Here is a 21796-nt window from a genome sequence, read left to right as displayed (position 1 = left end):
GCCGGCGGGAGGGCGCTGGGCCGGCCGGGCCCACCCGCGCCATGGGCTCCTTCACCTCCGCCGCCCCGCGCCGCGGCCTCACCCGAAGCCGGTGCCCGGCGCAAGGCGGGAGCCGCCCGCAGAGCCGCCAGGCGCCGCCACAGCAGCATCGCGCCGCGCAGAAGCCGCTGCCCGCCCGTTCCGGTGACGCGGCGGAGGGCGCCGGAAGCCGAGACCGGAGCGGGAGGCGGCGGCGGTGAGGTGCGGGGGCCGCGGCGGGGCCGGGGAGGGGGGGGTGGGGGGTGCTGCGGAGGCGCCCCGCGTCTCCCCGGGGGAGACGCGGGGCGCCTCCGCAGCACCCCCCACCTCCCCCCCCCCGCCCCGCCGCGGCCTGGTGCCGGAGGCCGAGGCCTCACCGCCTGGGTGGGCCGCAGCGTGAGCCTCGGGCTCCTGCCGGGCTGAGCCGCGGTGGGGATGGGGGGGTGGGGGGATCTCCCGGGGTGCTCTCCATCCCGCTGAGACCGAGCAGTCGATCCACGCCGGGTTTGTGCTTTGCTTTCCTTAGATGCCTGTGACCGTGGGCCCCTACGGGCAGTCGCAGCCCAGCTGCTTTGACAGAGTAAAGATGGGCTTCATGATGGGCTTCGCGGTGGGCATGGCGGCCGGAGCGCTGTTCGGCACCTTTTCCTGCCTCAGGTATGCCGGGGAAAGGGCTTCCCGGGAGAGAAATGCTCCCCCCCCCCCCCCCCTCGGGGCCTGGGAAGGGAGGTGGGGTCCAGTCCTGCATCCTCAAGTCAGCTGCGGTTTGAGAACCTGCTGGCGGCTCTGGCCGGGGGTGGAGAAGTGTGGTGAGGGCAGCGCATCCCCTGCGTGATGGTCAGGGCACAGGGTCACAGACCTTTTCCCCCTGCTCCTAAGGGCAGTTCCCTGGGGAAGCTGAGGCTGTCAGAGGGCCTCCAGGAGGAACTGGGTGAACTGTGTGTGGAGATAGATGTATGTGCTGCCATCTCCTCCCTCTAAAGCTGCCTGAGGTACCCTGCATCGGGGTTGCTTTGGGTGTCCCATCCCCCTGCACAGAGGCGATTGCCACGCCGACCCTGAGTCCTGATTGCAGGAGCATTAGGTAGGGCTGTTGCCACCACGGGCACGGTCCCTTTGTGAATCAGAGGGACAGTGTTCTGCCTTCCCCATGCACCACCACAGAACCAAACAACACTGGCAGCTCCAAGTCAGCTCCTGTGCTGCTCACTGACGGGGCTTGACACACATCATCCAGGGAGAGGAACTAACTGAAATGAGCTCTTTCATGTTTGGCAGAACACTTTCTGCTTGAGTTTGATCTGTGATTAAACGTGGGCAGAGTTTAAAGTTCTCCCTCTCAGATCCTGGAGGGTGTCTGTAAGCAGTACAAAGCAGGAGACGCAGATCTGGGGTATTTAGCAGCAGTGACCGTGGCTCTGTCGTCTCTGAACGATGCAGCCACGTTATCTGTGCTGCACCATTCTGAAGGAAAAGCCTCCTGAAAGCCTGAAATCCCCCAGCCCCTGCAGTCACAGCAGTGCTTGAAAGCCAAGGATTACGAAGGCTTCCTGAGAAGGAGCTTCTGGTCTGACCTGGGATAAATTGGAACTGGGGAACCAAACTCCTCTGGACGCTTCTGACCTTTTAGGTTTCTCTGGTACTAAAACCAGGGTGTCAGTAGCAAATGTCAGTGGTTGGGGTGGTGTCAGAAATGCCTCCACTGCAGCCAGGCAGGATGGTGCTGCCACAGCTCAGACCCTTTTTATTCTCTGGCCAGATACTTGGATGGCTCTTCCCCCCACCCCAGTGGGGCACTAGCAGGTATGGGGTGCAGCGGCAGCTGGTGCTGCTGCAGGAGGAGGTGCCTGTGGGTCAGCCAGTGCCCTGAAGAGGACAGCTCATTTCTGCCTGCAGCAGCTGGGCACCACGGCCACTCTGCTTGAGGGCGGGCGGGCGATGTTGGTTCAGACAGGCTGAAGAGGAGACCTTTGATCTGGGTGCTTGAGCAACCACTGCCTGGTTGTGTCAGATGTCTTCTGCTTTGTGTCTGGTACCTGTCAGGCTTCAGCCCTTCATGTGCTGCCTCTGTGTTTCTCCATTGCAGGATCGGCATGAGAGGACGGGAGCTGATGGGGGGAGTTGGCAAAACGATGATGCAGAGCGGAGGGACGTTCGGGACGTTCATGGCCATCGGTATGGGAATCCGCTGCTAACACGGAGCTCGCAGTGCCCCTGCCCAGCCCTCCCTCCTCTGTACCATAATAAAATCTTTAGATACCTGGAAGTGAGAGCTCTTGGTGAAACAGCAAAGCTCCGTGCTGGGTGTGAACGTGCTCCCCTGCTGATTATAAACGTGCTTCTGACCGAACCTCTACTGTCCTCCCGTGACGAGGAGAACGAATGAGCCTTTGTACTCCAAGTTCCTCTTTCCCAGGCGTGCAGCACAGCACACACGTTGCTCCTGCCGGGACCTGGGCAGCTTGCCTTCCCCATGTGTTGATGTGGAGCTGCTCCACTGCAATCCCCAGGCTAGGAGTTACTCCATGGCTAATTCAGACCAACTACCAGGTTTCCTTCTTGCACACATGGGTGGGTTGGAGTCCTAGGGAGGGTGGGGCAAAGGGCCACAGTGAGCAGGGAACCGGGGAGGACTTGGGTTAGTCCTTCTGCCACCAGGCCAGACTGCAGTAGCTGAGGCCCTTCACAACTGGCCAGGCAGGACACAGGTGCTGGAGGCAGTCTGGGAGCAGCACAGACCACTCACTACAGCAGTGCTGCCCCGGGAACACAGCTGGGAATTGTCCACCTGACCTGTGACACCGAAGGCATTTTGTGGTGAGTCACAGGGTGACTTGGACACGGCCTGTACCCTTCTTGCCAGGCCTGGAGCACGGGCTGTGCCAAGGCTCTGCCCTGGGACTGAGAGCAGCTCAGCTGGGCAGGTGCAGTCCAGCACCTCTGCCCAAGCTGGCAGGGCAGCAGCCGTGCCCAGTGCCATGGAAGGTGCAGTGCTGCTGTTCCATTGCCCCAGCAGGGCGAAGGGCTGCACCTGCAGGAGCCCGAGGCTGCAAACAGCATCTTCTGCAATCGGCCTTACCATGGCTGCACAGAGCTCAGCACTGCCTGCAGCTGAACCATGCAAGGTCTAGTTCAGTGCTGCAAGCTCAGGTTGGTTGTTTTGAAACAAAGTTGGTCTTTGCTCCTCTACCTAAGGACAGGACAGAGCAGCAGCAGCCCCCACACAGCCTTTTACAAGTAGAAGGGGCATTTCCCCAATTTTTCAGATACACCTTTGCAGCAACAGCCCACTGCCCAGTCAGGCAGCTCAGTAACCTCAGAGACTGGCACAATGAAGCTGAGCAACCTCTGCTCTGGAACAGCTCGAGCTTCACTCTGGGGGGCACTGGTGGACTAGTACTGGCAACTAAAAATCATGGTCAAGCAAAACTGAGTGCAGACAAGCACAGCCGCCTTCAGGTGTGAGAGGTATTCCAGGACACACTCCTGCCTGTGCTCTCAGCTCCTCCTCATGTTGCCTTCACACTGTCAGTGTGAAGTGCGGCTGGACAGCCGCTTGGCCCAGCTGTGGCTACCAACAGGCAGAACAGCAGTACCCAGAGGCCAGATTACCACTGTGCAGCCCAGGAGCACCAGCAGCACCCCAGCCCTGCCACCTACCAGCGTGGAACATCTCTACCTGTGGGACGCAGGTTTAGCCAGCCAGCAGTTAGAGGGCAGCCCCGGGGGGTGGCTGCCCTGCAGCCCCCGGGCCCAGTGCCAACAGCCAATTACCCCTGCAGCCACCAGCAAGAGACCAGGGGCAGGTGGAGGGATGTTCACTCTGGACTGAACCTGCAGCAGCACCGAGGGCAGGCAAGAGCTGGCTGTTGCCTCGAGCAGCACACACACACAGAGCACACCCTGCCACTTCCCCTCTAGCAACCCCCAGGGGCTGGGAGGGAAGAGCAGGAACCAGCTCCCACATCTTCTCCCAAGGAGCAGTACTCCAAACAGCTGTCACTCTCCTCCAGTCTGCAGCACACACCACTTCAGTCTCCCAGGAGAGGGGGGAAATAAAGCTCCATGAAGGCCTTTTTAAGAGAATTTTATTTGAGTGGTTCTTACAAAGATTGTTGCAATATGAAAGTCTTTGTTTGATAGAAATATCAAGCTGTCTTGTCAAACACACTGAAGTAACCCAAAAATATATTTCAGAGCTCACAGAGCTTAAAAGAGCAAAGATTATATGCACCCAGAACAAAACACGTTTCTGTATTTCCTATCGACTTTCAGCCTCAGCTGAAATCCTGTGCCTGTGCCACACTGCAGACAGAGAAACCCATCTGGAAATGCAGAGATCGTTTTGTTTGGAAACTTAACACACCTCACACGGTATTTACAAAGAAACTTTTACAGATACATTAATCAAAAGTTACCATCAAGAAATAAAACCCTTCAATCCTTCTATTCTTACCAGTTCTTCAGCGCAAAGCAAGCTGAGTGGCTGTCTAGAGTCAGCTTTCAGTAGCCTTTTCCATTTCCCATTTATACAAAACACTAAGTATGTCCCTTCAGGAAGCCTCTCTGGTACTGACCTTCAGCAGATCACCTACGTTTAGTGAAATGTCAAATGTCATCGCTGCAGTAAAAGAAGGGCTCGTGAAACATTAAAAATGTCAATCTGCCTTTTACAGAGAACTTGTTTTCTATGAGCTACTTCTCAGTTCCTACAGATCACCTTAGTAAATGTACAAGAATTACAAGGCAGAACAAGAAGTCAACAGCTTTGTATACAGTGGAAATGCTAGTTAGGGAAAATGAACACACTGCATTTCTGCTTATTTCATTTTATTTTTAAAGGTAGCAGGAAGTGTACACAAAATGACATTAAATCCTTTCCTTTAGTTTTATCTAAATAAAAGATAACTCAATCTTCCTCCAAAAAATAACTATGTACAAAACTGACTAAATCCATCTTCATCGTCGAACAGGAACCAGTAGTTGGGTGGCAGTCATGGAATCTGGGAAAAGGCTGTGGTACGTTGGAAGAGGTACATATGCTGCTGTAATCATTTTACCTAATCCAAACAATTTAGAGAGAGACACATCAGCATTTGGTCGCTACAGTAACTGAACAGATGTAGGTCCCTACATGAAACCCACTCACCTGCAAACCACCTTCCATGCAACGCGTTCACAGCTGCAATGGCAGCGGTAATCGAGGGACATTTGACATACACGTTGCCCTGCAATGCACAAGTGGTACAGTCTGTTAGCAGCCCCAAACCTTCCCCAGCACCCATTCCCTGCTCCCTGGTGCAGCTGTGACACAGGCAAACCTGCCTCGCCACGCTCCTGCCGCCACCCCGGAGCAGCGGGGTCCTGACAGCCCCACACTGTCACCGGTGCCTCAGCAGGAAGCCTTTCCAAGGAGATTTTGGGAGACAGACCAAACATGAGTTTCCTTGGAAATCAACAAGCGCTGGACGGCTGTGCACACCCTTCCAGGAGTGCCTGAGAGCTCCTGAGTGCAAAGCTTACGCAAGAGAGAACAGCACCAGGCTTTTGGCCACCTCCCCAGCAGGCCAAAGTCCATCAGTCACCACCCCTGACCACGAGGACCAAACCAGACACGCTCGCTTGTGGGCTGGCTGTCGGAGGAGGAACTGAGCAGAACTGAGCACCCCCCCTTCTCTGAGTGTCCTGGTTTCAGTCAGGATGAAGTTAACTCCATTTGTGGCAGCAGGTGGGATGCTGTGTTTGAGAGTTAAAATGGGAGCAGTGCTGGTAACACCCTGATGTTTTTAGTTGCTGTCAGACAGTCAAGGACTTTCTCAGCTCTTTGTATTTCTCTATTCATGAGAAAGGAGGGGCGAAGCCAGGACAGGTGACCCAAACTGGCCAAAGAGAGCATTCCATGCCAGTTACGTCCTGCTCAGTACAAAGGGGGCTGATGGGAGGAGGAGCAGGGGTGGCTCCAGGACGCGGGTTCTTGGGGGACAGTCGGGTTCCGGGACGGCTCTGGGTGGCAGGGCCTGAGCTGTGGGTTCAGTGAGAAACTGCATTGTGTAGCAACAGCTTCATATATTTCTTTCTCTAAAGTCCTGTCAGCATTGTTATATTGTATCTTTCTGCTGTTTTAGTAAACTATCCTTATCCCAACCCACGGGCCTTTTAGTTTCTTGGGTTTGGGGTTATTTGCCCCTTCCTCTTCCTTTTCCCTTCCCTTGCCTCTCACCCCCCACCTCCCTCTTCCCCTGCTCTTTTCCTTTAAGGAGCAGGCAGCTGCGTGGATCTCGGCTCTCAGCCGGGGTAAAACCAGGACACCGAGGCAGGACACACACCAAGACCTTCCAGACTGGTAGTGTAAACACTCTCCTATGTGAGCTTCAGTGTCTGTCTGTAAAGAGAGGCCAGGGGAAACCCGACCACAGGAGAAGGGCAGCCAGTATCCAGCACAAACAGCAGACTCGGCTTTTAGATTCACCAGATACCTGAAGCTTTCCAGCTGCAAAGGAAGCCCTAAACCAGGCCTAACCCAGAGCCCCACCACATCCACAGTCAGCAACTGCCACATGGGCAGATGCCTGCAGTAACGTGCAGGCACTGTTCTGGCTGCCTGCTTCAGAACACACTACTGCCTGTAATTCCTGAACCAGACCAGGTTCCAGCTGAAAGGTTTCACAGGAAAAGAAAAAAAAAGCCTCCCCTTGAGCAGACTGTGCCAGCCCACACTAACTCTTCCACTGAGAGGTAACTTAGGCCTTCTCAGGGGAAACTTGAGATCCAGGGCTGATGTTCGTGGCACTGAGCAACTAACAGTGTTTTGCTCTCAGTCTGTCCCTGCACAGGCATCCAAGCTGCCTAAACCTTGAAGGGAGATACAGCAGCACAGCTTTAGTTTTCCTTAACATGCCCCAGCGCAGACTATGTGTTCAGTTGGCACTGCAATCTTTGCACCCACAACACAGCACGTCTTTGAGGCCAATTACTGACAGCCCTTAGCCTGGGAATTCCTCAGGAAAGAGCCCTGGAGAGATGGGAGCTCAAACACAAGATAACGTGACCATGACCTCAGCCTGGAAAGCAGAGCTGCACAGTGGAAGCTTCCAATAGGCTGCTTTTAACTCTCAGGGGGTGTTTCATTCCTGGGTCATCGCTGCACTACTGGGACAACACAGATCTCCAGGGACAAACAGCCAACTCCTGACACAGAACCTGGAGATTTTTCTTTCAAGTCTACTTGCTAAGGTGAAGCAGGTTTGCAGCACTGTGTGCTCAGACCCTCTGGGAGGTATGGTGAGGGCTGCTGTGTGGTTTGGTGGGGTTTAAGGGCAATGGGGTTTTTTGGTGCCTTGTGCTGGGATTTTGGGAGGGGTCAAAGGACACACAGTCTTCTCTAAGGTAGACTTAGCTTGTAGCTCCCACCAGCCCAGTAAGCCCAACACAGCAGTGATCTCCACTATAACACACACTAGGAAAGACCATGTGTTGCTTTATGTACTAGACCACAGCTCATCTCTGATCTAACACCTCAGTGTTCCATACCAAAGGGTTTCAGGTGACAAGTCTCCTGTAGAAGCAGCACCATGACAGAGGTTTGAGTGTGCCACACCTGTTACCAGGGCAAATCATGCACCTATGCTACATGGACACACAGCAGAGCAGGTTTAGCCTCACAGGACAGAACGGAAACACCACAGGACAGCTCCAGGGCCCGGTGGTTAGAAACCAATCTGAAAGTGTTTGAGAACTCTGTGCTTCAGTTTGGCTGTGAATTCTATATAAAAGGGGATTGGGACAACCAAATCTCTTCACAATTTATAATCCAAGAGCTGATATACAGGGCAAGACAGAACTGGTCTGGGGATTGTGTAAGGAAAGCGAACACAAGAATGCAGCAGCCCTTTTAAGACACGTGCCCAACGTCCCTCAAACAGGCATGAAGCTGCAATCCAGCCTGCAGCAGGCATGCTTTCCCTTCCCCTCCCTGCCATGATGACAGGCATTCCTTCTGCCCAAATCAGCATTCCTAGCCAAGGGAATTGTTCTCACACACATTTAACTGCACATCTTGAGTCTGCTCCTTTGTGCTAGAGCTTGTATCCCCCAGCAATACAGGGGACTGGGAGTCCCTGGCTTTTGGGAAAGGCACAACTTAAGGAAAAAGCCAAATACCAGAACTGAGAGGTCACTACTCTTCAGGGCTCCCTCCGCAGTAACCTGGGCTGCACGCAGCTCAGAGCAGGCGGCAGTGTCAGAAGACTGCTCTCACACCTGCACCTGAGTGACACACAGGGACTCCAACCACAGGGGAACCACCTACATCCTCCAAAACCAGCAGAGGAACATCAAGAAATCTAGATTCTGTTTAGAAAAAGTCTTTGTAATCCTTCCTCTGTGCCCTACAACGCAACAGAACTCCTAAATCCTGCCCAGTGTCCTCCCTGGAAGCAGACATACCTGAGCTGAGTTTTTGTCTACGTAGATGTGGATAACCCCTCCGTGCTTGTTACACTCCTCAATCACATCATCCTTGATTTCCGTATCCCAGCCAGCTTCTTCTTCACTGTAGGGGGTGGAAGAACAGGACAGAGACAGGATTAGCACACAGTCAAAGATCAATCCCAAAACCCATCAAAAAACCCCTTCAACCTTCAGATTCCTCCCTCAGATGCTGCAGCCCTCACGAAATGCCTTACAGAGACAGAGAAGGATACGTCACTTACGTCTGAGGATTGAACATGTTGGAAAGCTGGAAGCACTGCGTTGCAAGTGGCTGGACAGAAGCAGCTGCAGCCAGAACTGTTGTAATGGAAAAAAGAACAGTAACACATCTAAGAACCCAAAACACATGGCTCAAATTGAAATTAGGATCTTCTAGGTATTCTGTAAAACCCCAACAGTCAGCAATACCGACACTGAAGGCAGGAGAACAAACCCTGTAACCAGACACTGCCTATGGCAGAGAAATTTTGAACTGAGTGATTCAGAGATGAACAACAGTTGAAGCTGAAAAATGGAAAGATAACCCTGAACACTGATTTTTATCAGATTTTGAACATTTAAAAGCAGATATATGTATCTAAAGCTGAGTTGTATGTCAGCAGGACCCTTTGTTTTACAAGTAGCAGCTCAGGATGGAGCAAGTGACAGGCATCTTTTGAGAATTCTCAAAAAGCACTGTAAGCACACAGAATCACCCTTCAGAGAAACATACCCACACTTCCTGTCCCTTGGAAGCATAGGAAATATCTGACAACTAAAGTTACAAGCATTTGAACTGTAGACCAGACCTTTACTTTTACCCAGCAACTACCAAATTATTACTTGTCATTTCTTACTGCTCATCATCACAGCCCATCTCGTTGAAGATAAGCACTGTCCTACAGGCTGCCCTTTCTCCAGGGTGCTGTTCCTTTAGCTGAAATAACCATCACCTTCCCCCTGCATATGCAGGCACTGAAAGGTTACAAAGCCAGAGGAAGATGATGGCTAACTCAGGGATAGGATTCCCAAACTCCTGCTTCTCAAATGACCCCTCTAGTCCCTACCTCTAAGGCAGGAGAAGACCCCACACCAAACACCATCTAATCCCATAAACACAACCACACCACCACCCCACCCCCCATTTTCTAGGTCTAACATATGGCTGGGAACGTTGCTAACTCAGAAAATGCTAAAAAGAAAAGGCAAAGTGTTTGTCATCCTGTTCCATTCAGGGGTCCTATCAACACTAAGACAATTTCTCAAGCCAATGGAAAACTTACACCAGAAGCATTTCCCTGAGGAACATCTGCCCCATAACCCACTGGTGACAAGTTACATGAAATGCCACTTTACCTTCATTCTGCTGAGATAGTCTCGTTTGCAGATCTGAAGAAAAATACACAGAAGTGAATCAGTACAGTTGCTTGCATCATCACACCATCACCTGCCAGCAAGGCGGTTTAACCTGCAGCTTTGTGGTTAAGAGCTTGTTCACAGAATCACAGAACAATCTGGGTTGGAAAGGACCTCAAAGATCATCTAGTTCCAACCCTGATACCCTTCACTACACCACATTGCCCAAAGCCCCATCCAACCTGACTTTGAACACTTCCAGATATGGGGCTTCCACAACCTCTCTGGACACCTTGTGCCAGTTAAAGTACCTCCACCCACTCTCTCTGCTCCTCTCTACTTGTGAGTAGTTTCACTAACTTCAGCTTCTCAGCTGGAATATTCTGTATTTGACAGAGATTCCATGACCACAAAGGTTAAGCACGTTTCAAAGAGAAACAATACCTTAAAAGTAAAGGCATGACCATGTCCTTTAACTCAACATATTGTTTCCACTTTGCCTTTGCTGTGCTTGAACTTTCTGCAAGATGTATCTTTGTTCCATGAAAAAATAATTACAGCAATTCTTACAGGCATCAGAGGTTCAGCATCCTGACTAACAGAAAGCATCTAAGCAGTCATCCCCATCTGACACTCTGAAAGCAGTTATCAAATCTCATTTCAAGAGCAGTGAAATAATTTACCTGTTGTTTTTTCACATGAATATCGAGTTACACACATTTTGGCATCAAGTGTTCAGAACATTTAATTTGCCAAGAAAACACCAATAATAACTTTTAATAACATGTATCTGTCCCAGTTTGAAGTAATGAGCACAGATAAATGCAGACTATCTATCCATTTCAAGTAGATGACTCCACTGCTACAAACCCAAAACCAGAATGCAAGAAATGCATAAACCTCCCCACTCTGTCCCAGTGCAACTCCCACCAACACAGGGAGCTCCAACGCTGAAACCAGCCATCACCTGAGTTAGCTTAGAAAGCAGTGAAGCAGTGGGCACCAAGGAAGCTTGGAAGCTTACTTGGAAATACCTGAGGTCATGAAGTACCAACTTTTCCTGCCTAAGAAACCCTCCTCCACAGCACTGGGCAACCAACAGGAGTGAGGTTTCTTTTCTTTCTTTCTCTCCAAGTATCAGGCAGTGAAAGCCCAAAGAGAAATGTTCAAGTGCTCTCCCAAGTGACCTGCACCCATATTGAAAAATAAGAGATGGAAGGAGCAAGCTCAAAGGCCCCAGGGGTGCCTGCACCACATGTGGCAAGGCTACAGAGACCACCAGCCCAGGGTCACACTCATCCAACACAGGAAGAGCAGCTAATAGGATCCTGTGGCTACACGTGTCACAGGTTAGTTACCTACCATCTCTGAAACATAACCTCATCCACCAAATCTTTCAACTGGGTCTTCTGGTTGCTCATGATGGAAGAACAGTCCTCTCCTCTCACTTCTACACTCCTCAATTTAGAATTTCATTGTTCTATTCTTCCCTACCTGCATTTTAAATAGTGTGTGGAAACTAGAATACACTTGTCAAGATCAAAGTCACTTTCCCAGTCTGCTCAGTGTATATAACCTCAAAGAGTACAGAGTTTAGCATGACCAGAAAGTACATGCTTAGTAGAGAGGCAGCAGAAATACAGAAATATCTATCAAAGCACTTTGTCTTAAAACAAAATGAAATTGCATGTTTATGAGGAAACACAGCTAACTATAAACAAACAAAAGCCTGCCAAGTATTCCTCAGTTTTCTAATGAATTATGAGAACAGCAGGTCAAAGACAGGTCCAGCTATTCATCAGTCCATTGCAGCATACAATCTCAATCTCTTTCATAATCAAATAGTTCCTTCCCCAAAGGAAGGATTTATCCCACCAAGCATCAGAAGAACATTCTACAGCCTCATGGGTTATTTTCAGAAAGAGTTTAGAGAACAGAAAGTACACAGCTACAACTGTTTAGCTTTGTTTCTTTTTCCTGTTGGGACCTTCTCTGTGGAATAACATCCAAGTTCTCAGGTCTTCTGTAAAACTGAGTGCTTAGCTTCCCTATTTTAGTTTGAGTCAGCCCATCCTGACACAGGTGACCAGAACTGCTCATCACACATCACATCTCAGGTGTTCCTAGACGTAGCACACACAGAGCTGCCCTTTCAAAAATGCCTCACACTGACAGCTTGTATTTGCTCTCAGGTGAACTGGAATATTTAGGAATTTTCCTCCTCCTTGGCCACCTCTGGCTGCTAAGCTCTCAGGCTGTGCAACTAGGATGCTTCAATCCTGCACAACACCCCACGAATCCCTTACTGACAGCACCTCTGTACTTACTCACCTTGCTCCTACTCTTGTTGAACATTGCTATTCATGTTAAGTACTAAACAAGATCAGCCTCCAACCTTCCCACTTCTCACCTGAAAATAAAATTGTTCTTTCTTTGACCAGCTGCTTCACAGATCTTGGGTCTCCTGTCCTACCTACTTCTCTCCTTTAGTAGCTTCCAAATGACCCAAGTCAGAAGTTCCTAGAGGAGAGTTCTACTCCTGCTCTTGTGTCTAGGAAAGCCAGGGTTATTAAAGATTGCTGCCTTTCAAATGCAACTTTCTCTGAAAGCATACTGTACTTCAATAATATTCTGATATATACCCATCTTTAGCATGGCTTTTGTAGGACAGAAGTCAGAGTAACAAGTCTGGAAACCTGCCAGACGTTCACGTTCTTCCTTCCTCAGGTGTTTAGAATGAGATCTTCCAGCTGCACAGTGTTATATCACAGACTCAGTGTACCTATCCACACACCAGCTAGCAGACCTTGTATTTCCAGTACCTGATTTTCCTCAAATTCCAAACCTTATGACCAGTGTCATCACTACAAACTGAGACAATGAGATTCTTTTGGAACATCTTGGGAATATTTTTTCATTCAAGCTCAGCCCCACTTCCTCCATCTACACTTTCATATCTTTTATCAGGTCTAACTTATTCTGGCTGTTGGCAAGCAGTTCTCATGTTGTCTATTTGCAAAACTAAAAATACTGGTTTATTATCAGTACTTTTGCCTGTTCTTCACAGGTTCTGTGCTTATTCCTTATTTCATTAGAGGGAGCTCATCACCCAGCTCGGTGTGGAGCCTGTTTCTAACACGACTGTGCCTCCTTCCTGCAGAATACAGGTCCAACACACCATTAGAGTTTGGAACTGAAGAAACATTGTATATCCTGTCTGCTCAAACACCCAAGTTGTTCAGACCAGATGATTTGATTTCCTGGCTTCTTCAACCAGCACTATTGAAATCAGAAGCCTTAGATACAGACGTGTTTTGTTTATCCTTGGAAGTTTACACTGGAGTAACTCATGATCCCTCAAGTCAATGGTAATTTCTAGTCTCATCCATAACATCTTCATTACTTACCAAATTGAGTTTAAAATAGCATCCCCTCTTCATGAGTCAGTGAGTGTTTGATGAAGAAATTTGTCGGATATCACATCCAGGAATATCTGGGCCCCACCATTATTACTAGCAATTCTTCTCCAATCTGTATCAGGGAAGTTAAAGTCTCCCATAATGACATAATTCCTGGTAGTAATTTTCTCTAACAAGAGTAAAGAGATCTTCAATCCATAACCAAATCTCACTTTGGGGATAGCTCATGACTCTATGGAAATAAAAAGCTTATCTTTTCCCAATGTTACTTAAGTTGCACATGTCTGCATTACTCCTTTGGTACAAGTGGAATAAACAATGAGACTCCCACCACATCATTCTACAGCTACTAAACATGCACATTCCTCAAAGTCCTGTATTGAGCCTCACCACTGACTCCTGCACAGCCACGCTGTGCCACACTGAGCCCATGCTATCCTAACAGCTCAGCTGTGTCACATCTTCCTGGCCTGGGGAGTCTGGGTTCAAACATGGGGGTGGGGAAATGATTGGTATTTTACAATAAAACAAAACAATTCTCCCATTTCTCACTGACCATGCCTGTTTCCAATCAAGACTGTCACACCACTTCACCATCTACAGTACAGGTGACTTCTTTATAGCATTGTTTACCTTGCCTTCCCTTTCTGAACTAGATACTTTTTCTCTGCCACTGGGTCATTTTCTTCTTTTCATCTCAAGTAGGAAAAAACCTTACTTGTCCACACACCTTCTTTTTAGCCAGTTCTTCTCCCTTCCAAGGGTGTACCTATAGAAAGACCCTATTGTATCATTTTAGCAAGTGCCTCATGTGCATGCTCTTCTCAAAGCTGCACGTGAACTTCAGTAACGTGATTCAGTTGTTTGGATCTTAAGTCTGAATCACTTTTGTCACAAACTGCTGGAAGACAAACAAAATAATACCTGCTCTTCTACGGTGATTTTCTGACACTTCTCACACATTCCAGCATCTAGTTATTTGGGACATTCAAGTCCTTTCTACTGCTGTGACAGTTCATGGCTTCGTTCTTGTATTAATGAAAAGTAACAAGAAATTCCCCTCTCAATTCCTGCTCTCCTGGGAGAGGTTACTCATCACTCTGGATGCAGAACAGCAATTCGCTGTCCAGGCCAGCTATGAACTACCAGCAGCCATCATATCCCCGGTCTCATTCCTCCCCACAACAGGAGCTGCAGCAGCACTTCCTACATACCCACTTAGAGAACACAAAAACCACAGCCAGCTCCTCGCAGCAGACGAGCTCCCTGACATGCAGCCTCTGACTCCACCAGGACACACACTGTACAAACCTAATGCTGCTCTACTCTTAGTTGCTGTGTCACCCATGAAGCTCTAATAACCTTCTTGCTCCAGGAGAGCCCTGGGGTTTTTTTTCAGAAGGGGCAATCCCATTCTGATCATGAGCCTGCCATGTTTAACAGTCAATATTTACAGTGCAGTTAAAAGTCCCATTACTGCAGGGAATAGTAAAGATAAAGAGATGAAGGCTGGGGATGAATTAAGTGAACTACAACAGAGCTGCCAAAAATATCAACGTGAATCATGCCCAAAGCTGTCACACACTGTCACTGCTCATCTGCTCATGGATTTGCAGAATTTCAGTTTGTAAAACATGCTGCAATACATGTGTTCTCATTTTTAACCAGCACAAAATGAAGCACCTCTCATCTCAAAGCTACAAAGCGTAGGGTATGTTTGGACAAGAAACACATCACTGTGTCTTACCTGCCACAGCTCCAAAGGCCAGGGACCCGCTCATCTGCAGAGCCTGCTGCGCCGCAGGGGGAATCTGCAAGCCCGTCCCTACAACAGAGCAGGAACAGACTCTGTAGCCAGCACTCTGCACTCCCTCAGGGATCCAGGGACAGAAGCATCAGAAAGCTACTCTTGGCAAAAGCTTAAAGTTACCATTCCATGCAGCTAGCACGATATTCTGTGGGCTGCATTAATTCAAATTCTGCAGACTTGTGTATTTCCACACATTCCTCACTAACACTACACGTACCTTCTGCCAGCCTTGCCATCAACTGAAGGCGACCAGTTGTTCCCAGGTCAATTCCAGTCCGTTCTAATTCATCACTGTCCAAAAACGAACTCGCACTGGAAGCATCAGTGCGCTCAGTTACATGTCCAACTTTCATTGGCCTACCAGCCAGCTCAAACCCATTGAGCTGCTCCAAGGCCTTTTTTGCACACTCAGAGTCCGAGAACTGTAGATTGGAAAAACAGAAGTTCAGTAATACTGTCTGTAGGATTCCACAACACTCCTGTTATATGAAATATCCAGTTACACAAACATGAGAAGCACTAAATTTAAGCTAACAATAGCTACAAGCTAACCTGGGCTCTGTATTCTCCATTTGAACCAAACATCCCCAAGTTTGGATATTTACTCTCTCTTGCTCAGATAATTTAAGTGTGCATTGTTATTGACACTAGAGCATCTAGACACTGCAATCACTAGAAGTCACAGCTGCAGACATCTTTCAACACTCTCCAAGAGCAGCAGTCACTTCATTTGTAACCTTACAAAAAGCCCTGCATTTTCTGGCTAATCCTAACAGATGATCTACTTTATGTGGCTTAAGATCAAATTCAATACATAACACTTGGTCAGTGTTAAACCCATCAATATTAGCTATATCATTGGTTTGGTTTCATTGGTCTCCAAGCAACAGAGGTCCTGATAATTTTTTTTCCATGACAAATTGCTGGGTGAGTCAAGAATCTCAAGTTCACAAAATTAGGTATCTGAGTGTAAACAGGAAGTATGTTTTCAACTGAAAGGTTTAGCCTCAAGTGTTTTATTAGGTCAAAAATCCCAAATCCATTAATTTTCAGAGCTCTCTGAAAATACCAGTCTTTACTAGCATCGTTGCCTGCAGAAAAGGGCATTCCTTTCCCAGGCACTGCCCAGAGCATGCTGTTCTACTCCAAACACAAAGTGCTCAACCGCAATACCCACAGAGAACTGGCAGAAGCAAAGACAAAGGCCACTGTGGCATGTCCTGCAACATGGCATTTCTCAGATGAGACTGCAGAGACCTCTGAGGAAGCTACACTACTGCATGGGAAGGCTTCCTTCAAAAACTCAGTCTGGCAACTGGAGTCATACCGTGATAAATCCGTATCCTTTTGAGCGGCCAGTTTCACTGTCCATCATCAGCTGAATGCTTTCAATCTAAAAATAAAAATACAAGTTACTTACCAGCAAACTTTGTGGAAAGATACATCAAAACAAAACCTCAATACAGCCTTGCCAAGTATCTATGAATGAGAACTACCTTTCTTGGTTTTTTTTAAATCAGTTTCTCATTCTTTCCTCAAATCAGAACGAGTGTTCAGGCAGCAAGACACACACACTGACACTAAAGCAGCAGCAGGTAAACACAAGGGTGATGTACAATTTATCCAAGTCCAGCTGTAGGCAGAGGCTTGGTCTTGATGTAACCTTCTAGCAGACAATGAGCATGCAGGTATCATCAAACCCTAACTGAAACTCTACAGTTGCAGCATCTCATCTGCCACAAAATTCTATTCTGCAAGGTAAGAAAAGCAGTTTGCATGACTTTGACATGGAGCTTTAAGAAAAAGGTGCTAAATTTAAGTAATTATTGGGGTATCAGAACTCCTACACGTTTACAGTCACTGAATTTGAAAGGTACGTCATTTACAAGCCATAACATTGCTCTGGGAAGAGACAGCAATACAAAGGAGAAGGAACTGTTTAACACTAGAGTATATCAAATGAGGAGAAGGAAACCCCCTCATGGCTCTACATGTAAGCCTCCTAAACTGCACTGATCCTGCTGCCAGACTTGGAGAGAAAACAAAACAAGAAACAGCCATGTGGATTAAAATTTCATACATTGCTGCAATTTTCCAGGGTTTTGCACAACAGAATTAAAGGGATACACATACTGAATAAAGCATCTGAAGAGCACTGTTACAGCATGGGTGGGGTAGGGTTAATATCCAGACGTGGTATGCAAAGACATCAATGGCCATAATATAGACTGCTTAATGAGGAAACAAGTATACTACAACCTAACAGTGACACAGCAGTGCCACCTCCACCAGGGCTTACATTTATGATGATTCCCCTGGCAAGCTCAGATTCAGCTGGCTCCCTTCCCCAAGTCTCTCTACAAAAACATTACCACTGATCAGGCAGCAGCGACAAGAGGCCCATGTCAGAGCAACACAGGACATCCTGCTAATTCATGGTGCTAACATGAGCTACAACTCAAGCAAAAAGCCTCAAAAAAAGATGAAATTACTCAATTCACAGTGAACAGCCCTCTGACCTGATCCTGTGCTTTGTGCTGTAGCCTGTGAATGGGCCCCCGTTCACAATGGGGCAGGGAGGGCTATTCACAAGCTGCACAAACAGGAAGTAACGCAGGAATATTTTTGGTGGCTCTAAACTCAGGCACTCACAGAACTCTCAGCTTTCCTTCAGTAAGACTCTTAATCACTGCAGCACATCACAAATCAAGGTTCTCATTTGTCCTCCAACACCAAGTACCTAAAGCCACGTGGATGTACAGGCACAGAAGACTGAGCAAAAGAAACAGATGTTTTACAGGTGTGAGGCTGATTTCCAAAAGCTGTGAGTGCTCCAGACCCAGTCTAGTTTTTTCAGATAAGCTACCATAACACGACATGACAAAGTAAAGTTTACCCTGCCAAACGGCTCAAAAATCCCACGAAGCATATCTTCAGTTATGTTGAAGTGTAATGATCCCACATAGAGCCTCATAGGACCAGCACTGCCCTTCTGCAGATTATTTGCCATTGCTGCTGCTCTGTTCTTCTCTGCCTAAGAGAAGGAAAACCAAAAAGCTCACTTTCTGTACAAGTTTAAGAAAAACCATTAACATAAGCAGCATACATCTGTTAGATTAAATCTACCATATACCATCTGTATTTTTAACGTTAAGTGTACAAAATCTAAGACCATGTCCAAAAATGGACACACAGCTTCCAAAAGCCTCCAAACTGAACAACTTCATGCCAAATTCTGGCCTAGGAAATTAACACTTATAACATTTGCTGGAAAGCATAATTTATATACACTACAATCCTGTTAAGCTTTATTTTTTCTCTCAACTATGGGAAACAAAGCTCCACTGATAATTACCTTCAGTAATCATTCCTGTTAAGGTTTTCCAAATCCTCCATGGTAATCAAATTTTCAAATACAAAGCTTTCCAGCAAGATAAAAGCAGCAGCACTCAACATGAGTTCAAATGAGGTTTACAACTCCTTACCTGTGACGCTTGTACAATGATTGGTACACCCAAGACTCTCTGTCCAGTTAGTCCTATTGCCAGAGGCACTGAACTAACATCAACAAATTCTACATAAGCAATTCCCTTTGAACGTCTGGAATTCCTATCCGAAATCATTCGCACGTCGCGAACCTGAAAGGCAAGTACAGAAATGCTGGTAAAGGAGAAAAACTAAGGCAGTCCATTACACATTAATAGTGAGACTATTTGCCTAGCCAACGTGTTTTAATTATGCTACAAATCTAGAGTAGCCTAAAACTATCTTAACAAGCTTGTCCAGAAGCAAGCTAGCACTAGAAGCTGCCACCCACCACCAAATGCAGTATGCTATAGGAACAGAGCAGCAGAACGCAGGCAGCACTGTAACACGTCACGTCAGCAGCTTACAGCTGACTGAACAAAGGAGGCCTAGCTACCAAAGACTGAAACTTCTGAAAAATGAAGTTGTTTGGATCTGAACTGTATTGCATCACATGCTGAACAAGGTACTCTGATAAACTACATTGTCATCTTCAGAGCCTTTCAGAATTAGTTGGTCATCATTCATCCCCTTTTCACCTGCATAGGAAGCACCAGAAAGCCACTTGCTTACATCCACCCTGTACTAGGACCCCTTGAGGAAGTATTCAGAATCATTTCAACTTCTCTATTAATTACCTTCCCTACTGTAGAGAAAAATTCTTCCAGGTCTCTTGGTCGAATTCTGGCAGCCAGCTGCATGCAGAACACTGTTCGAGCATCCCTCTCCTCAGGAGTAAGGTTATCAATAGGTTCTCTGGACAAAGGAAAGGTCAGTTAAAAAATAATTTGAATTAAGATAACTCATCTATGCACCATGCATGAAACTTAAAATAACCTGTACTTCTAAGTTTGATGGGGGGAAAAAAACACACCTGACATGAAGTGTCAAGAACTGAAGGGAATTATCTAATATTAACGTAATCATGTATTTACTTATTTATCCAACTAAACATCCTGTTTTAACTGTAAGCATTAAATATGACTGCAAAATTGTAATAGGAGTACAGAAGTCCCAACTAAGACACCATTTTGGCACTGTCCAGAAGAGGTAATAGTACCACTAGGCAGGCTGCAGTCAAAAAGAAGAGATGAAAGGACAGGAAAGGAAAGGAGAATCAGCACAGGCTAGCTGCCTGAACTCTCAGACAGACACCTACACCCCAGTGATGTCAGAGTCACTCCAGCAGCTGAATAAGCAACACTGACATCCAGACAACAAAATCCCCACCCCTTACTTGACGTTTCGGCTTGTTGACCCATTAAAGAAGTGTGAATAATTACTCTGTCCTTGACATCTGAAGCACTAGATTAATGTTATTTCTATACTAATCACTAGCTGTAACTGGATGCACCATTTTTAAGGTGTTAAAGCTTCAAATATTAAAACGAATCTGACTTGCACTTCAGTACAGGATAGAGTTAGCATTCTGGATCCTAGACTGAGTTTCCCAGTCATGTAAGATGTTTTCGTACAAGTCTTTGAAAAGTCACTGAAAATATACAAGAAAAATTTTAATTATCTCAGAAGGAATTTGATAGTAATTTTTAAAAAGCAAGACTATTCTCTAAATTAATGCAGTTAAGTTTAACCAATCTAATTAGCAGCTATCTAAATCCAATTGCCTTAAATGAGAAGCTTCAGATGGATAAGCACCTCCTGGATTTCAAAGGTACCTGGCTTCTCTATAAATAACATCAATGCATACTGAATGGGAACAAGAAGCATTTGTACAGTAGTTTTCCATTCTGTACTTAAGATTATTAAGTATGATTTACCAGATAAACTAGCCAATTTAAAATCACCACAGGAAAACCTGAGAGTATAGAAACAGAAGCAGCAAAGCAAGGTGTTTTCAAACTGACATGATTTACAGCTGTAGACTGTTTTTGAAGAGGAGGGATACTTCAACACAGGAAGAAAGCAACATGTTCTTAATGCTTTCCACTCACAGACCTTCTGAATTAATTCCAGCGTTACTTCTCAGTGTAAGCTGGAGAGCAAGTAGTCACACATTATTTTAACATTACCTTTCCAGTTTCAATCAGAAAAATAACCCCACAAACTAAAATGTGTGTAAAAATTAGTACCTAACAGGGCTCTTGTCTTTTCTGAAGGGACTTTTGCTTCTGGAACGTCGCCTGCTATAAAGAAAAATTAACAAGGTAAGAAAGCTTTCAAATATATCAGTCTGATTTTAAACAAAACCTATTAACAATGCAATAAAAGAAGAAGAAAAAACTCAGAAACCTTAATTTGATGCTGTGAGGCAGACCAATCTTCCCTCTGATGGCACTGTTGAATTTTGGACCAGAACTACGGCAAAAGCAAAACCAGACATTACTCAGAGTACCTGATTTCCTGTCTGTACTCACACTCCACTTGCGCCTGACCCTGTACACATTTCCCACCAGCAGCACCCACAGCATGCATACATGCAGTATCCCAAACCACAAAGCACAGAATGTGCTCCCTCCTCAGTTTCATCTGCATCACACAATCACAGAATACACAGGACTCCAAGGAAGAACTGAACCATAAGTCAGCCAGACCTGCACAATCACTTGTACAAACTCCTGTGAGCTACAGTTACTGCTGTGATCTTCTTTACATGGCTGGGGTTTGTGTGTGTGTCTACATATATGTTGTAGCCACTGATGACTGCAAAGCTGTACCTTCACGGCCAGGAGCTCAGCCTGAGCTTCGAGCAAAGCGGTGCTAGCAGGAGTATTTACTCAAGTGTAGTATTTTAAAACTGAAAGTTTCATGACATTTAAGATGCAAGTGTAAATCAAAGCAGCTCCCTGCAGAAACCTGCAAGGGACACATTGACCAATGTTGTCTCAGCTCTAACCACTGAAGTGCTACGAATGTGTAAATGCAGTTTCCTTTATGTTGCAGTTTTGTGAGGCTGTGCTGCTGAGACAGGATTTTTAACCAGCAGTTACCGTTTTCTGCCAGACTAAACTATAAACAACGAGCAATTCAAGGCCAAAGTCGCTGCTGAGAGATGGTCGAGCGCCTCTGAGAATCACACAGAGGAGAAAACAACCTGGAAGCAGCTGCATTTTGCCACCGGAGAAGGAGCGAGAAGATGTAACGAGCTGCGCAGACACCAAGGCCGGGACAGGGCGAGGAGGAGGCGGCCCAGGTGCCGGAGAGAAAGATGCCCCTGCAGCCCCTGGAGAAACCCATGGAA

General features: G+C 47.0%; 2 protein-coding genes across 4 annotated transcripts in view; one reads left to right on the top strand and one right to left on the bottom strand.

Moving 5' to 3' along the window:
• The first annotated feature begins 183 nt into the window (after nucleotides 1–183).
• On the top strand, nucleotides 184–2284 carry ROMO1 (reactive oxygen species modulator 1). Its single transcript, XM_084271619.1, has 3 exons — nucleotides 184–240; nucleotides 545–675; nucleotides 2105–2284. Exons 2-3 carry the CDS (start codon nucleotides 545–547, stop codon nucleotides 2211–2213), a joined length of 240 nt encoding a protein of 79 aa, XP_084127745.1. The 5' UTR covers nucleotides 184–240; the 3' UTR covers nucleotides 2214–2284.
• Nucleotides 2285–4089: 1805 nt separating this feature from the next.
• The window catches only part of RBM39 (RNA binding motif protein 39), a 31982-nt gene continuing 14275 nt past the window's right edge, over nucleotides 4090–21796 (bottom strand). For 2 of the 3 annotated variants that reach the window (XM_084271569.1, XM_084271567.1), the window contains exons 5-17: nucleotides 20848–20913; nucleotides 20688–20741; nucleotides 19236–19353; nucleotides 18558–18710; nucleotides 17969–18106; nucleotides 16400–16465; nucleotides 15290–15494; nucleotides 15010–15087; nucleotides 9844–9876; nucleotides 8730–8805; nucleotides 8464–8569; nucleotides 5168–5246; nucleotides 4090–5078 (exon numbers count right to left, since the gene is read on the bottom strand). In XM_084271569.1, coding sequence (XP_084127695.1) covers nucleotides 4978–5078; nucleotides 5168–5246; nucleotides 8464–8569; nucleotides 8730–8805; nucleotides 9844–9876; nucleotides 15010–15087; nucleotides 15290–15494; nucleotides 16400–16465; nucleotides 17969–18106; nucleotides 18558–18710; nucleotides 19236–19353; nucleotides 20688–20741; nucleotides 20848–20913 — 1273 coding nt within the window. In that variant the 3' untranslated portion in view covers nucleotides 4090–4977. The remainder of the gene's footprint in view (nucleotides 5079–5167; nucleotides 5247–8463; nucleotides 8570–8729; nucleotides 8806–9843; nucleotides 9877–15009; nucleotides 15088–15289; nucleotides 15495–16399; nucleotides 16466–17968; nucleotides 18107–18557; nucleotides 18711–19235; nucleotides 19354–20687; nucleotides 20742–20847; nucleotides 20914–21796) is intronic. The other variant, XM_084271568.1, reaches the window with a different exon arrangement.

Source organism: Gallinula chloropus (genome assembly GCF_964237585.1).
Source record: "Gallinula chloropus genome assembly, chromosome: 16".
NCBI classification, from domain to species: Eukaryota; Metazoa; Chordata; class Aves; order Gruiformes; family Rallidae; genus Gallinula; species Gallinula chloropus.
Note: the sequence above shows the minus strand (reverse complement) of the source record. Positions and strands in the feature narration are given on the sequence as shown.

Coding starts and splice junctions, on each gene's coding strand:
- ROMO1 (XM_084271619.1), top strand. CDS start 545: ATGCCTGTGACCGTGGGCCCCTACGGGCAGTCGCAGCCCAGCTGCTTT. Junction 676..2,104: donor GGCACCTTTTCCTGCCTCAG/GTATGCCGGGGA, acceptor TCTCCATTGCAG/GATCGGCATGAGAGGACGGG.